Source organism: Copadichromis virginalis, linkage group LG1, assembly GCF_057382275.1.
Source record: "Copadichromis virginalis isolate Kocher_CV1m ecotype Utaka linkage group LG1, C_Virginalis_male_GT1.1, whole genome shotgun sequence".
NCBI lineage: Eukaryota > Metazoa > Chordata > Actinopteri > Cichliformes > Cichlidae > Copadichromis > Copadichromis virginalis.
In genome coordinates this window covers 12,566,321-12,581,231 of record NC_140618.1, presented here as the reverse complement: position 1 = coordinate 12,581,231, position 14,911 = coordinate 12,566,321, and the positions used below count along the sequence as shown (strand labels likewise).

Sequence of the window (14,911 nt, the reverse complement as noted above, 5' to 3'; positions counted from 1 at the left end):
ATTGATTGTGGGCTTTTATCGACAAAGCAGGAGCAAAGTTTACATATGTATGAGGACAACACTAACTGTTGTTTGTGCTGAGTCAAACATAGTGGAGCTCTGCATCCCATCCTGACAAAACCCCAGGAGCTGTTGCATATCACATGGTTGAAGATACACATTTCTTTAAAACCATGGCATCCCCCATACAATTGTCTGCACAATAGCCATAAATTATGGTCAGTAAAATTAAACATGTAAATATAGCACATCTGAATAAAAAAAAAAATGCTGTTCTTTGACATCTTACAGAACAAACTGCTTCATAAAGTTGCAATGTGCTTTAAATACACTATGATCACCGTTCTCCCTGAGAAAACTGGCTATGTTATTTTTAAAAACCAAATGAAAGTCAGCAGACATTTTGAGCTGCACAATTTAATTACCTTCAAACACCAGCAACACAGTGAGGCCTGTAGTTTGTTTGATGATGTAATTTAGCAATAAACTTAAGCTAATAGTAGACAGTCAAGCCCCTGCTGATTCTAATGGGGGCATTTTCTGAATGCATATAAAGCTCATTTGCCTTATCGTCTTAGCCCACGGTCAGAAAATCAGCTCAGTGTGATGGGGATAGTTATCTTCGTAGGTGCTGCAGTACAGTACCCTGAATCTTTGTTATTCTTTTTCTTTTTCCTTTAAAGATGTTGGTAACTGCAAATAATGATTGTTTGTGAAAATTCATGTCACAGCTCCATCTAGTGACAGGATACAGGTGGTGCATTTAAAAAAAACCAGTCGGCTACAAGATTAAAACCCCTAGTAGTTAAAAGCACTGATCATTTCATCACGTTAAAGTGTTCTTCAGGTAAACCTTTGTTCACGTCCTGGACAAGTACTGACGATCATTGTTGTATGCAGGGAATCACTTTATTGTTGCACTTTGAGATCATTCAGTTAAATTAGTAATGGGCTACAGAGTAGATAAATAGACTCACGTGTAGTTCTCTGAGAAAGTTAAAATGATAGCCCAGATGTAATTACATTTTGTTTTTCTGCACTTGGCTGCTTAAATGTGACTCACATTTTTAGCAATAAGAAACTGGTGGCTCTAGTTTCTTTGGCGTTATACATATTTTATAGTAAAGACAGACCCCTGTTTGTTAGTAGTTCATGGAGATTTAGAAAAAAATGAAGGTTATACAGGTTTGTTAAAACAGAAGCTTTCAGGTTGAGATACTTTACTTGTTGTGGCAATGTGATTCATTTTGGAACTTTTCCAGACTAACAATTTATCTGTCAATTAAAAGCCTTCAATCCACATTTGTTAGAGGTAAAAATTATTGTGTGTGTGTGTGTGTGTGTGTGTGTGTGTGTGTGTGTGTGTGTGTGTGTGTGTGTGATCCATCATGTTCTCATCCCACGGTACAAATGCTGATGCATCAGATGGGCTGCTTGTATCACAGTGAATTCGTTTAAACTCTTTAATATTTGCAGCAACATGTGTGCATACATTCTAGATGTTTCTAGGAACACAACTTCATATATTTTTGAAGATGAGAAAGCCTGTGCAAATGAAGCCTCTAACCTTGAGGATCTATCTTCTGAAACTACTTGTCATGCAGGTTGACATCCAAGACAGACTCATATACCTGGATGTTTCCTACATGCCGATTCAATTTGAAGTTTTATTGATTCAATTTGTCCGTCTGAGCAAGAAAAGACAAAACCTAGTAAAAAGAAAATTAAAGTAACAATGTTAATAATACAACAGCAAAGATTCAGAAGCTGGAAATACCAACAGTTTATTTTCTACTTTTTGTGACTACAGAAATGTTGAAACATTTGAACACTGAAAAAAGCTGAATGACATCATCACTTGCTTCTCAATTTTCTTTCTTTTTTATCATTTGCTTAGCAATCACAACAGATGATATTGCACGGCACTGAGAAAGCAGTAGCAAAGCCTGGGAAACAGCAATGACAAATCAAGTCATGAGACATGGAGTTTTACATCTGAGAGTAACACCGACAGTATTGCCTCTCTGGCATACACGCACGCACACACACACAAACACGCACACACACACACACACACACACACACTGACACGCAGACTAAAAACCGAAGAAGCACTGTGAGTTGATAAGGAGGTCAAAAGAAAGAGATCGAGTCTGACAAGAGCACAAGGCTGACAAGAGCAAGGAGATTTCATTTTGAAATGCAAGTGCAAAATGAACTTCTACTGTAATTTATTCCTAAATGTCTATGACAACAAATATGCTTGTTTATCAAAACCCTTCAAGCATCTTTGTATATGAATAGCTGGAGGACACCCCTCTGCGGGTGGGAAACTAGTTCCCCAGCGTAAGAGATCCAGATGATTGTCTTAGGTGCTGCAGTATTATTATGAGACTTGTAGCCAAGCTACCCATCATATGGGAACTCCTTATGGGCAAAACAAATAATAAGAGATGAATTAGGAAACAGGAAAACATAGGCCCACGCTGCATTATCCTTTTGTTCACTTTACAGGCCTTTTTATGTAAAATTAAAGCATCTGTACTTATTCATTCAAGACACAATGAATGCATAACATCCTGATGTAATCTGTCATGGACATTTTGGTGATGACCCCTTAGTCCGTGGAGACTCTGTGCTGTCTGAGCATGACAGAGAGGAAACAGTACTAACAGTGCGGCCTCTGATACCCAGAGACCTACTGTTTTAAAATGTACCAGTCAGCCACACACATGCATACACATCAGCAAAAAGCTTGACAATATGCAGTACAAACACATTAGACAATGGGCAACGACAGAATCAAAGAGATGCATGCAAATGAGCTCACATACAAACTTGCATACTTCAGCAGTACTTGACATTTGAGGCGCACGCTCACATTCACAGACAGAAAAACAGAAGAGCAATCCGAATAATCGTCTCCATACACACTCGCACACGGATTCCTTGGTAAGGTTCTTTGCAGTTTTATTAGACTTTGCTTATAGTCATTACACGAGTACGTACCAAAAGAACAGATACTAGATGGAGCAAGGCGGCGGTGCCACGGCAATAAAAACAGACCCAGCTCCGCGGCACAGCCCCTGGCAGACCGGCTGCCCAGCCTAAACTCCACCTCACTCTGTGTATGAGACAGCAAAGTGAGCGGGGCTTGCAGCCCTCGTTTCAAATGCTCCAGATTGTACATTGAACAGGAGATTCCCCACATGGTAGAGTAAGCTTGCCTACATAGCCCTACGCCTTCTACATTCTATACCCGTGCGAATGGCAAATCAAAACTCAACAAGTCTACCTCACAAATGCCAGTGCTTTTCAACATTATACATATTTTTTTTCCAATTTTTGGTTTGTTTTAAAAATCTTTGGATGTGCAGTAATACCCATAAAATAAGTGTTTTTAAAAAGTCAAAAGAATAGAAAAACACACACACGTACACACTGCTTTTTGCCAACTGTTCAACAAAGTAGCTCCTGTATAACTTTGTCTGCATTGGCAAATCAACTGTCTTGGTTTCTGGCAGTGTTTAAAACACACATTGAAATGCCGGCTAGGATTTAGCTGAAGAAGAATAAAAACTACTCCTTTGTTATATCTAAGCATGGGAAATAAGGCTGTAACATAAATGGTCTTTTTTGTTTCTTTTCTTTTTTCCAAAAACCTACTATATACAAATCTAGAGTTTCTACAAATGCATAAATTAAAGTAGTGGTTAACCAATACAAAAATGCAATTAAATTAAAATCACAACACAGAAGTAGAGAAAAGGGAAAATATGAACACAATATCACAGCAGTTGGTTTTACCCTGTAAAAGCAATAGTCTACCATCATAATATTGGCATAACCCAGTGTCCGATAAAAAATACGCTTCTCCCTCCATCCCAAAAGTTTCCTACATCAACCCTGAAACTTGTCCTCCATGTCTTGAAACAGAGCACTTCTGCCAAAAAACAAAACAGAACAAAAAACAGCAACTTCAAAATAGATAATCATACAGCTTTTTGAAGTAACAATAACAATTACCACACAAGTGGAGTTCTGCCTAACTCACAGATAGACGTCTCAATGCAGAACTCAAAGGAATTATTACTATGAGGTATTCAGACACATTGGTAAAGACATGCACGGCCAGAGTGCTGGACCTTCCTACACACAGCAGAGAGACAAGCAAGGTTAAGGGAAAGAGGGATGGAGGGATGAAGGGCGGGCAGGGGAGAGGATAAACAAAGACCTTTGGTTTAAACTGTAGAAGTGGACAACAAAAATTCCTTTGGTATGTTTTCATTGCATGGTTGCGCTGGCGAAAGCACCACGGTGTGATTAAAGAAAAAAATCTTCTCATTGTTTCTTCAGTAGTGGCCCTTCTACAGGCTGAGGTATTCACAGAGTCAAAGGTGAGAGGTCAACAGCGGTTTAACACTTTGGTTCAAGCAAGGCACTCGTCCTGGGAGTTTTAGAAAGATTGCAACACGTCTGCTTCTACTTTCAGGAACATGTCTGCCTATAGTTGAGTCATCAACTCTGCCCATGGCTATGTCAGGTTGTCTGCCTGTTGTAAGGTGAAGATGTCTGACCTATTTGTTGGATCAATATTATCAGCCTATAGATACACACTAACAGGCAGGCCAGGTGGAAATAAAGCTGCAACACTGAGAGCTCTGGTGGGGTAAGGCTTCAGATGCAAATTTAAAATCATTAATGAACCAAACTAAAAGCCTTTCCTGTCAACAAAGCGGTAGACAGTAATGTGTTTCTGTTATGAACAACCACTGATCACATTACTAATAAGGTAGTTGTACCCCACAGGCACCAGCATGGCTGATTGTGTGTATCTAAGGCTAGTTCAGCACATCTGCCTATAGCTACATCAGTATGACTATCTATGGAGCTGTAATCAGAGCACAGATGAAGCAAGAGCACGCATAGCGGGGGTGCATGGGTTGAGTGCAGGTGGGAGGGGGAGAAAGAGGAGGAGAAAGGAGAAGGGAAAAAGAGACAGGAGATAGGGGGGAGGGGACACATACATCACATCTTTGAACACCACTCATAGAGGCCGTGCAATGAGAAAAAATCTTTGGTTATCTTTGGTATCATCAAAGTGATAAAAATCACGTATGGAACTTGAGTGAGGTAGCATCTTTGGTTCACACTATAAAACATCAGCAGGTCTTGACACATTTTTTTTTTGGTTTCTTGTCGTCTTTTTGGTTTTTCTCTCAGAGATAAAGAAAAAGCAGCTCTCTCTTGCCTCTCCTTCAGCGCTTGTTCTGATGAATGTAGAGCTGCTAACCCTGGCCATGAAGAGGATGACGGCAAGGGGCCAGCGTAATATATCTAATGCTATGCTGCCCTGGGCCAGCCCTGTGTAGTGCTTTCCTCCTAGTGCTGAAATGCATAGCTTACTAGGAGAGTGGAGGCAGGGAGGGGAGGAAGTGCAGGGTGGATTGGCAGCAGGCAGGGAGCGGGGGTGCTTTCGTATTCAGGTGACAAGCTGACATTGCTGTGTAAGCGCCTGAAAGTGATTTGATCATTGATATCATCTCCTCCGCCCAACATCTTTGATGAGGAGATAAAATCAAATACATATGAAGTGCTTATTAAAACCACCAGAGGCACTGTGGTTTTGACACGCTCCCTCACACAGTGTCAAAACCACACATAGATCCAGTAGCTTGTGTTTTACATAGAAAACTGAAGAGATTTGTCTTTGACAGGTGCTGGATTTTGAACACATAAAGTAGAACTAAACCTGCCGGCATTAGCTAAGCAGATTAGAAGGATTAGATGTAGCTGTAATGACTAACCTTAACATTGAGTACAATGATCATAATTCAGGAGAGTGTCTGCGAAGTTAAAAGTGGTATAGTCTATTTCTTTCCAAGAAGGCATCTATAAGGCAAATATCAATAGTTAATTTTTAGGGTTATACCATAGAGTATTTCCGTTTACAGGGAGCAAATATTTAAATGTGACTCAAAATATTCTGTGGAGAAGGACAAGTATGATTTCCTTCTTCGTGGAGCACACTAACAGTCTGTCTCAGGAGGTAAGGGAGGAAAACAGGTAAAAAATACTTTTATCAACTACAAAATATATTCTTTGGTCAAATTACTTCAAAGGATGTTCTTAAGTGGTTTGATTTCTAAACTGCAAAAGAGGCTTCAAGGTGTAGAAGGCTTTGGTTTTTCTTTTTGAATTATTCAATGCCTCAGCATGTTGGAAGAAAGCACTACCATGTGGGTTGATGTTAGGCATTCTTTTCTATTTGGTTTGGTTTAGGGTTGGACCTTTTGGTTTTAGGGTTAGCAGTCTACGCATGGACATTTCCCTGTCTGTCTGGAATGCTTGATAGAAAGACAGACAGTTGGACAAACAGTCAGACAGTCCGCTCCACTGATCCGAACAAGGTTGCACAACAATCCAGTCTCTCCTGTGGGATTTTTTTTCTTTAAAGTTGATTGGCCAATCCCACTGGAGCTCCACATTCTGGCTGTTTTCGAGGCCGTGGACAACTGCAGATCAGACTGTCAAGAGGCTGATTAAACCTCTGTTTAGGGACCCATCATCAAAACCAACCAATCAGATTAAAGATAACAGTGGCGAATGATAGATTCATACTGGGTGGGGAGGTGAGGGGAGGGTGTAATAAAGCTAGAGACCAGTGACAGCGAGTGTGTGTGAGAGGGGGAGTAAAACTATAGTCTTTTTGCAGTATGTTACACATAAATGTGTTGCTAAAACAAACATTGTAAAGCAGGTCAAAGGAGAAGTCTTTGGTTTGTTTTTTCATCTTTGGATACTATAAATATCAATATAGTACAGGTTTAAGGGCAAAACGTTGCTTCAAGGTCTTTTTTAAGTTTTCTTTGTTTCTCTTAAGTTTTAAAGCTTTTCCACCGAGGTTGAGTCAGTCCATGAGTTGGTCAAATCAGTCCTTCTTCAGGCTTTGGTGCAGGCGTTGGGGCCAGAGTTGGCTGAGTGACCAGAGCCGTCATCCACCCACTTATCTAGGCTCCGGCGGCGTGCGTTCATAAAGAAGTTGCTGACTGTAGCCAGCTCGAGGCCCAGCTGTTGAGCAATGGTGAGTTGCAGCTCTTTGGATGGACGCTTGTTCTCTTTGAAGATGGCATGGAGTGTCCGCCGCTGCACATCTGTGAACACAAGCCGGGGCTTCTTGGTCATATTTCCCCGCTCGCTTCTGCCGTGGTCCTGTTCCTTACGCTTACATGCTGTGGAGATTTCAGCAAAGAGACATACAGAGAGAGAGAGGGGATTTGTGAGAGAGGGCAGAAGACAGAAAAACGAGAATCACAACTTATCCTGGGATTTTAAAAAGTCCTGAGTAAAGAGTGTGGCCTGAACCATGAATTGGTTCTTTTCCACAATATTAGGCTGGGGGAGGCAGGTTGTAGTTTCCACTCCAAATCTGCAAAGTCCTCAGTGCTAAAATGTTGTTTTATCTTCATAAAAAGTAAAACAGAGGTTTTGTATGTGACAATTTGTATTTTTCGCTTTTGTATCCTGATCGTCAAGACCTGAGACCTGTTCAAAATACAAAAATTACATATTCTGATAACATAGGATTGGGGTCAGGGGTACTTAATCCTCTAGGGACTAAATGTGCTAAACTAATGTGATTATCTAAAGCCAATCCAAGCCTCTTTACTGTGTAATGTTATAGAGAAGTCAATTTGGATCTACTCTGATATGGACTTTTTAGGTCCTATGGATACACATGCAGCTGAAATTTGTTTTTAGTGATGCCAACATGAAGAATATTCAGTTGTATCAAGAACCAAATTATACACAAGCTCTTATTTGTATATCTCTTTAATTTCCTTTAATTCCTAGAAACATATATTTTTCTTGTGTTTCATGCTCGCTCTAATAAAATATTAGCCTTCAATGTAAACAATGCACAGCCTGTTTTGAAAGCTTCCTTATGTTTGATGTAGCTTGTGTGTGGTTTGAGTTTGGTGAAATCAAGTAAACTGTCTTTGCTGGTCTAAGCAAATTTTTGGATACTATTTCATATTTCACATTTTTGGATACTAAACCAGTAGAACTGGTAATTGAAAGGTTTTATCAACATTTTTCACAGACACATTTCTATTACGGTTTTTGCATCATTTACTCTGAAAGAATCACACAGCCAATGATTGTTGGAAGTAGTGCTATTTTTGTTCAAAACTCCTCTTTTCAGATTTTTTAAAAGGTACATGGGATATAATAGCAAAATTAGACTCATAGATCCACATAGAGCCTCTTTTGCTTCAGGCACCAAAGGTTTCGTGGGTCCAGAAGAAGAGCAATCAGCAGGAAGCATGCCAGAACAATGAGCGCTGTCCACGGTGCTGAAAGCAATGTCCCCCGCAGGTGACGTAGATAAATAAAGAAAATGGCCTGGAGATGATTTTATACTGGAAAAACAAAAACTTGGGAATCCATCTGATAAAAAGTCAAACTTCAGTTAATCTGAACTCTTTGCTACATGGCTACAGCTTTTTTTTTTATTAACACCCCAAGCTCCAGTCATTTAAACGGAGAGTGAGGTCAGACCAGGAGGGGGCAGACGCGGGCTGCTAAGGTGAGACCAAATATGGGCTCACTGGGGAAATTAATGAACAACACATCACAACCACAAAACAATTCTCCGACCAGCACCGATTAATTTTGCAAAGTGCACGAAGTAAACAAACGCATTTCATGAGTCAACCCGAGACAACGTGCTGAAAACAGAAAACTTCGATCAGCCAAATTTAGACACCTTTTTTGAAAAAAAAAAAAAGGGTAGAGGAGAACAACTACAGTAAGTGTTTCCCTACACTAATAAACTAATAAAATGACTTCCCGTTCTATATTGTAGTAAAGCACTACATATTATCGTTAAACTCTACTTTATTCCTCTTGTTGTTCTTAGTTTTGGTGTATTATCTCCAAATGAAAGCTTAAGTAACACTACGCGATACTTTAAAAACGATTAGAATTATAAAATCAAAAGAGGACCTGCCCCCCGCCGAGATCTCACATGATACATGATTTCTAATTTCAAGCACTTTCTTCAGCATGTGCTAAAGTACAGCGAAGCGGCCTGTTAGCATGACCATAAAGTGGAGTGGGTCTATAATTGTGAGTATGAGCAGCCCGTTGTCTCCAGTACAGGTAAATATTAACAGAGGGCCGGAGCTCCTCGTGTAAGGGTTGCAATAAATCAGCACGAGTGAAGGCCACTCAGACAGCAGGAGCCAGCACAGAGGAGCCCGACCCCGCACGGGAGGCCCGCGAAGACAGGGAGCTTTCCCAGGACCGATGGGAACATAACAACGGCCTCGTTATCGGGCTAATCACACACACACACACACACACACACACACACACACACACACACACACACACACACACACACACACACACACACACACACCGCTGCTGCTCCCGGCTAATCATTACAAACACGAGATAACTCCACACACTAAAACAGACTGCACACATAGCGTGTACTGACACAATGTGACGAATGCCCCGCGTTTCATAACCGTACAGAGAACAACAAACAGACATCTGAGCTGAAAACGTTGCGAAGATTTAGCCCAGCGTGTATTTATTTCAAGAATCTACATCCCGATTAAGTGGAAGTAGATAATTATTCACCAAGAATAATAAAAAAGAAAACACAACCACCATCAAGAAAGGTCTATGCAATCACAGCTTCTTTCCACAAAAAAAAAAGAAAAAAAAAAGTTGTAATGAATTCCTATGCGCTGTCTGGAGTGGGTTCTCTCCTCACTTTTATATTCCATTGTATTCTATTTTATTCTATTCCATTCTACACATACAAATATTCAGATGGGTAATTGAATACGTGGGAAAACGAGAGAAGGCCCAAGATTAATTTCAGAAGCCTAAAATCAATGAACAGATCAAATCTACCTCAGTACAAGATCACATATCCAGTTCACACAGGAACGAACGGATCAATAAAATGGCGCTCAGACTATTTTATTCTGAATTTATTTAATTTTTAACTCTATTTTCCCCCTCTTTCTCCATTATCCATCTTCTTTATCTGACATTTTCTAAATAAAACTCGCAATTGATATTTTGGTACTTTTTTGGCCAACCCCCCAAAATAAAAAAAATCAACAAAAACAAGAGTTTATACAGTTTAAATATGTTTTTTTTAAGTTAGGTAACATCGACAAAGAAAAATACAACAATAACTGAAGCAGGCCTGTTACATTTTCCCTGCACTGTATGAATATCTATTTCTCTGAAAAATAAAATCAGAGCTTTAACGATACAAGTCAATATGCTGCTGGTCTGAGTTTAGTTTTAATTATATGCTCATTCCACTAATGATAAAATGATGCAAATGCAATATCAAATATGCGTGTGCGCGTGTGTGTTTCACTCATTTTCCACTGATAAAATCTCTTCAAAACACACACACACACACACACACACACACACACACACACACACACACACACACACACACACCAGTAGCAGCAGATGGGAAAACTGAAAAATAATCAATTGTGATTACACTGATGTGCACACGCGCGAGCATACACGTGCACAAAAGCGCGCACTTTCCACCGTGTAGCCTCACTTTTCAAAAAGCACAAAAGCCCCATTTGTAGGTCATTGATCGGGCCTATAAACGTAAAAAAAATCTATTGGGTCTATTGGTGTGTGTGAACGCGCACGTGCTATTTGGGCCTCGCTGGGCGCCTTAATTGACTCGTGCGTACCACAGGGACAAATTCATACAGAGGTCTACCAGTTAATTAGAGAAACTTCAACGAAGTCAGGGTTTGTTCACCAGCTAAACACGAACACGTGCTCTTTTCAATTCTTTTCTGCTGAGGAACTGAAGTCTCTAATTTTGCCAAAGAGAGCTCCAAACGTCTTTACACCAACTAAATAATGCATGACTCCGGCGTCGCTTTGATTCGGTTTATGACAAACTCCCAGGAACACGTGCACACACACTCTGTGTTTACATGAAGGGCAACTCCAAAAAAAGGAGCTGATCGGTTGCATCTACACCAAAATAAACACGTTCCTAACGATTTCTGGGAGAAGGATCAGTTTACGCACACAGTCCAGCGGTCGATATTTTGAGGTAAAATGACATGAGTACTTGTTCCACACAAGCCCCAAAATCAGTGTAGAGACAGAAAAGGGATGCGTATTGATGTCAGGCCAGTCTCTGCACGGTCTTCAGCTCAGTGAAGTTTGCTTTCGGCTCTAATTCCTCCTGTTGTTTATCTGACTGTATGTTGAATTTAACCACTCAACATAAATAATAGTAACCAGGGCCAACTTTTCCCGATTCCGTCCTAAAGCTGATATCATTTGACTTCCAGCATCTGGAGGCAATTAGAGAGATTACAAGTTATACATATCTTTTAAAGACCTATCCAGCACAGAGGAAACGCCAGTCCTGAATGTGACTCTTATGTGAATTTGAATGTCTTACAGTTGGTTTGCTATATTTTTTTTCCAGTATAGCAAAAAACAAACTACAAGCCCAGTTTCAATTCCTCTCTCCATTGCTCAGCACAAGATAACATTCAGCGCCAGTGACCTTCTGTGCCAAATTACAGTCATTTGCCGATCGTTTTATTTTTCTTTGGAAATCAATGAAAAGATGAAAGCAAAAATGGGGCTTTACCGAGGCTTCGCTCACCTGCGAGCCTGAGCGCACTCATGCGTTGGAACTCAGGCTCTTGCAGCCATTTCCACATGCGGCGGAAGGTCTCTCTGCCGGACTTAAGCTTGGACCAGGGTTTGGGGTTTCGCAGCAAGTCGGACAGGGTCCCTTGGGACCTGCACAGGACCCGCTGGGCAAAGATGGCCTGAGGGATGCTGTAGCGCTTCAGCTCTGTGGTGATCCTCTGCGCCACCTCTTTGGTATTCACCTCCTCCATCTGTCCCCCAGAAACACCACCCCCTCCACCGCCGCCCCCTTGCTGCCCGGGCCCGGAGGCCTGCTCCCGGCTGTTCCCCAGCACTTGGCCGTGGCCCTGCGCGCCAAGGTGGGCGTGCGGATGGTGATGGAGGCCGTTGATTTGTACCATACCAGCTGAGGAGCTCATGTGCTGCTCCGCATGTCTGCTGAGCATGGCCGGATGGTGAGCCTCGAACCCGCTCGGGGTGAGCATCTTCTCACCAGGCATAGCGGCACCAGGATGAGCGTAGGGGGGGATGCCGGCCTGGGACGTGTGTATGCTGGCCAGACCGGAACCGGATAACGGGGAGAGGCTCTGGCCCATGCACGGATCCTTGTGATGATATGCGGGATACAGACTGTTCATAGGCGCCAGACTCCGGTCCTCTCGCATCAGCGTGAAACTGCCGCTAACATTTCCGGGGATCCTCTGGTGCGGGTGCGGGTGAGGATGATGTGGATGGTGGTGGTGATGATGATGGGGAGGAAACTTGTCGGACACGGTGGAGATGGGGGGTAAGGGCTGCAGGGGGGTTAGGGTAGTGTAAGTGCTGCTCGCGCTCATGCCAGGGGGGGCTTCACACATGCTGATGGCTGGATGCAAGTGTCCAGAGTGGCTGGGGTGATAGTCTCCGGTGTCGAGCAGGGTCGCCATGCCCATAGCACGGTGGCTTAAACCCCTAGGGCTCGGACGGGAATGTGGACTGTGGCCACTCAGCAGCTCTCCGTGACCGGACACGGACTCATGGCTCACTCCGTGCAGGTCGCCAATATTCTCCATCGACAGCTGTGCGTTCATGATCCGGGCAGCGCTGTGGACAAACCATCTATCTGACCTACCCCAGTTAGCTGATGTCCAGAAGTCCTCACGTCCAGTAAAAGTTCAAATTTCTTTTGTTGTTGTTTTTTTCTTGCAGTAGCCTCCTTTGCTATTGCCTCTTCTGTGTCCTTACATTCACCTATTTCATTATTCCCCTACCTCGCACGCTGTTTTGCAGAATGAAAACTCCTCTTCCGAATCCCCCTTTGCTTGACAGTTGTTTTTTTTTAAAATAATTACTCTCTTAATTTTCTGATTCTCTTTATAATTCAAGCCCCCCCACCACCAACCAGCTGTCCTTGCGCTCCGGTCGGGTGCCGCGCCATCTCTCTAGCAGTGTGTCTCCAGCCCCTGTTCCACCGCAGCACAGCTCACTGTCTACACATGCGCAAAGGGGACACCCATCTCCACTCGTATTCTCTCTTTCTGTCTCCCTCTCTCTTTCAGGCACACGCGTACACACACCGCCCCATTCTCTGACGTCAGGTACCTTATTAAGGAAGGATGGTATGAAAAGCTGCTCACAGCTATTAGAACTATTCAGGACCCTTTAGCTTTTGCTGCAAATGCTAATAATGCTAATAGAGAGAGCTCACATCAAAGCCCTACGAAATCTGCTCATGGATGCTGACTGAGTACACAGCTATATCGTTAATTATCAGCTCTTATTTAGAAAATGTTAAATTCATTAAGGCTGTAATGAGGCTTCACATTCAGTCCTCCTTAAACTATTAACCGCAAATAAAGTAAACTTCCGGGTTCATATGGAGTTGATTTTTAACCGGTGAGTCTGGGATCCAAAACCTCCAAAACTCCCAAACAAAACAACAACGACACTTAATTCCTTTCGACGAAGCAGAAACGGTCGCCACAGAAATCAAAGCAGGATGAGTTAATTGTTCCCTTAAAAGGCTGTCAATAAAGTCACAGCCTGTATATATTCATAAGCATCAAATACATCCATTCTTTTATCATTATTAGTCAGCTGCCCCAACCCGCCCCCACAACCGTGCCAAATATGTGGCAGTTTAACCAAACGAAGACCGTAGTACCTTCTCTTTTGATAGAAAAAGATGAGCAGATGTGTCTATTGTCCAACTATTAGGCTTAACGAACCAAGCCCAGCATGTGTGCATGAGTGTGCATGTGTGAGTGTGTGGGGGGCATATTTAATCCTTGTGCTTTAGAACTATTTGAGGATATAGTATGGCCATTAAACGGTGATAATAAAAATACAACACCCACATGTTATTTAGTCAATTAAGAACATTTGTTTTTTATTTGCAGAAACTTCTCAGAAATTTACACACGCATACACACACGTGCGCATCCACGGCAGGTGTGTACAATCCAGTCCCACCGATGGAAATCACGTGCTGACACGTAACATGACTACGTGTCCCTGTGTTGTTGTTGATGTTGTGGTGCACTTTGCATGAGTGTCCAACCCCCTCAAACCTGCAGCCTGACAAGAGCCCGCCCCCGCTTACATTTAAGTTACACGTCAAGGGCCGTTTAGCCTAATAGAGCGGTAGCGCAGGGCGTCCTCAGCCGGCCGAGGTGACAGCTTGCAGCGGTCAGTGTCCTTCTGGACCCCCTGCTGAATGAGGGACATGTCAAAGGTGACGCTTCAAGACTCCCAAAGCCAACATCTGCGGGGGGACAGATTAACCTTTCAGACTTTTCCCTGTTATGGACCTGCTAGGGGCCCCGCATCTGTCAGGGCCCCCACAATAGACCCTGCGCTCGGTTGAACGAGTTAAATAAAAGAAAAGAAAGAAAGAGAGAGAGAGAAGTTAAACTGCCTCTGATGTGAAGTCAATGTCAACGGCGTGTGTGTGACGTGTGTCGAGACAAAAGGACACTAATTCCTCGAAGTGTGGCTGTCCAACCGTGCAGACCTGCGGACATAATAGACTTTGGAGGGAGGAAAATAGAGCTGAGGACAGGAAAACAAAAAACACTAAATAAAATTATGTTAATTTAACAATAGCACCAACTTATTCCACACTGAGGCATCTGGTTTTATTTCAAGCAGAATTTATTCTAATTCATTTTGATCAAAATTTTAAATACAATTTATTCTGTAAACTAAAAACTCAATTTCTCCCAATAAAACTTTTGCTATTTTC

The 14,911-nt window shown here is 42.3% G+C and overlaps 1 protein-coding gene across 2 annotated transcripts; it reads right to left on the bottom strand.

Moving 5' to 3' along the window:
• Nucleotides 1–1,767: 1,767 nt before the first annotated feature.
• Nucleotides 1,768–13,177, bottom strand: onecut1 (one cut homeobox 1). 2 transcript variants are annotated; one of them, XM_085451100.1, is made up of 2 exons: nt 11,684–13,177; nt 1,768–7,232 (listed from the first exon to the last, which is right to left on the bottom strand). In XM_085451100.1, exons 1-2 carry the CDS (start codon nt 12,756–12,758, stop codon nt 6,943–6,945), a joined length of 1,365 nt encoding a protein of 454 aa, XP_085307226.1. In that variant the 5' UTR covers nt 12,759–13,177; the 3' UTR covers nt 1,768–6,942. The 2 variants fall into 2 exon arrangements, with proteins under 2 accessions (XP_085307226.1, XP_085307227.1); XM_085451101.1 differs by having other exon boundaries at nt 11,699–13,177.
• Nucleotides 13,178–14,911: the final 1,734 nt, after the last annotated feature.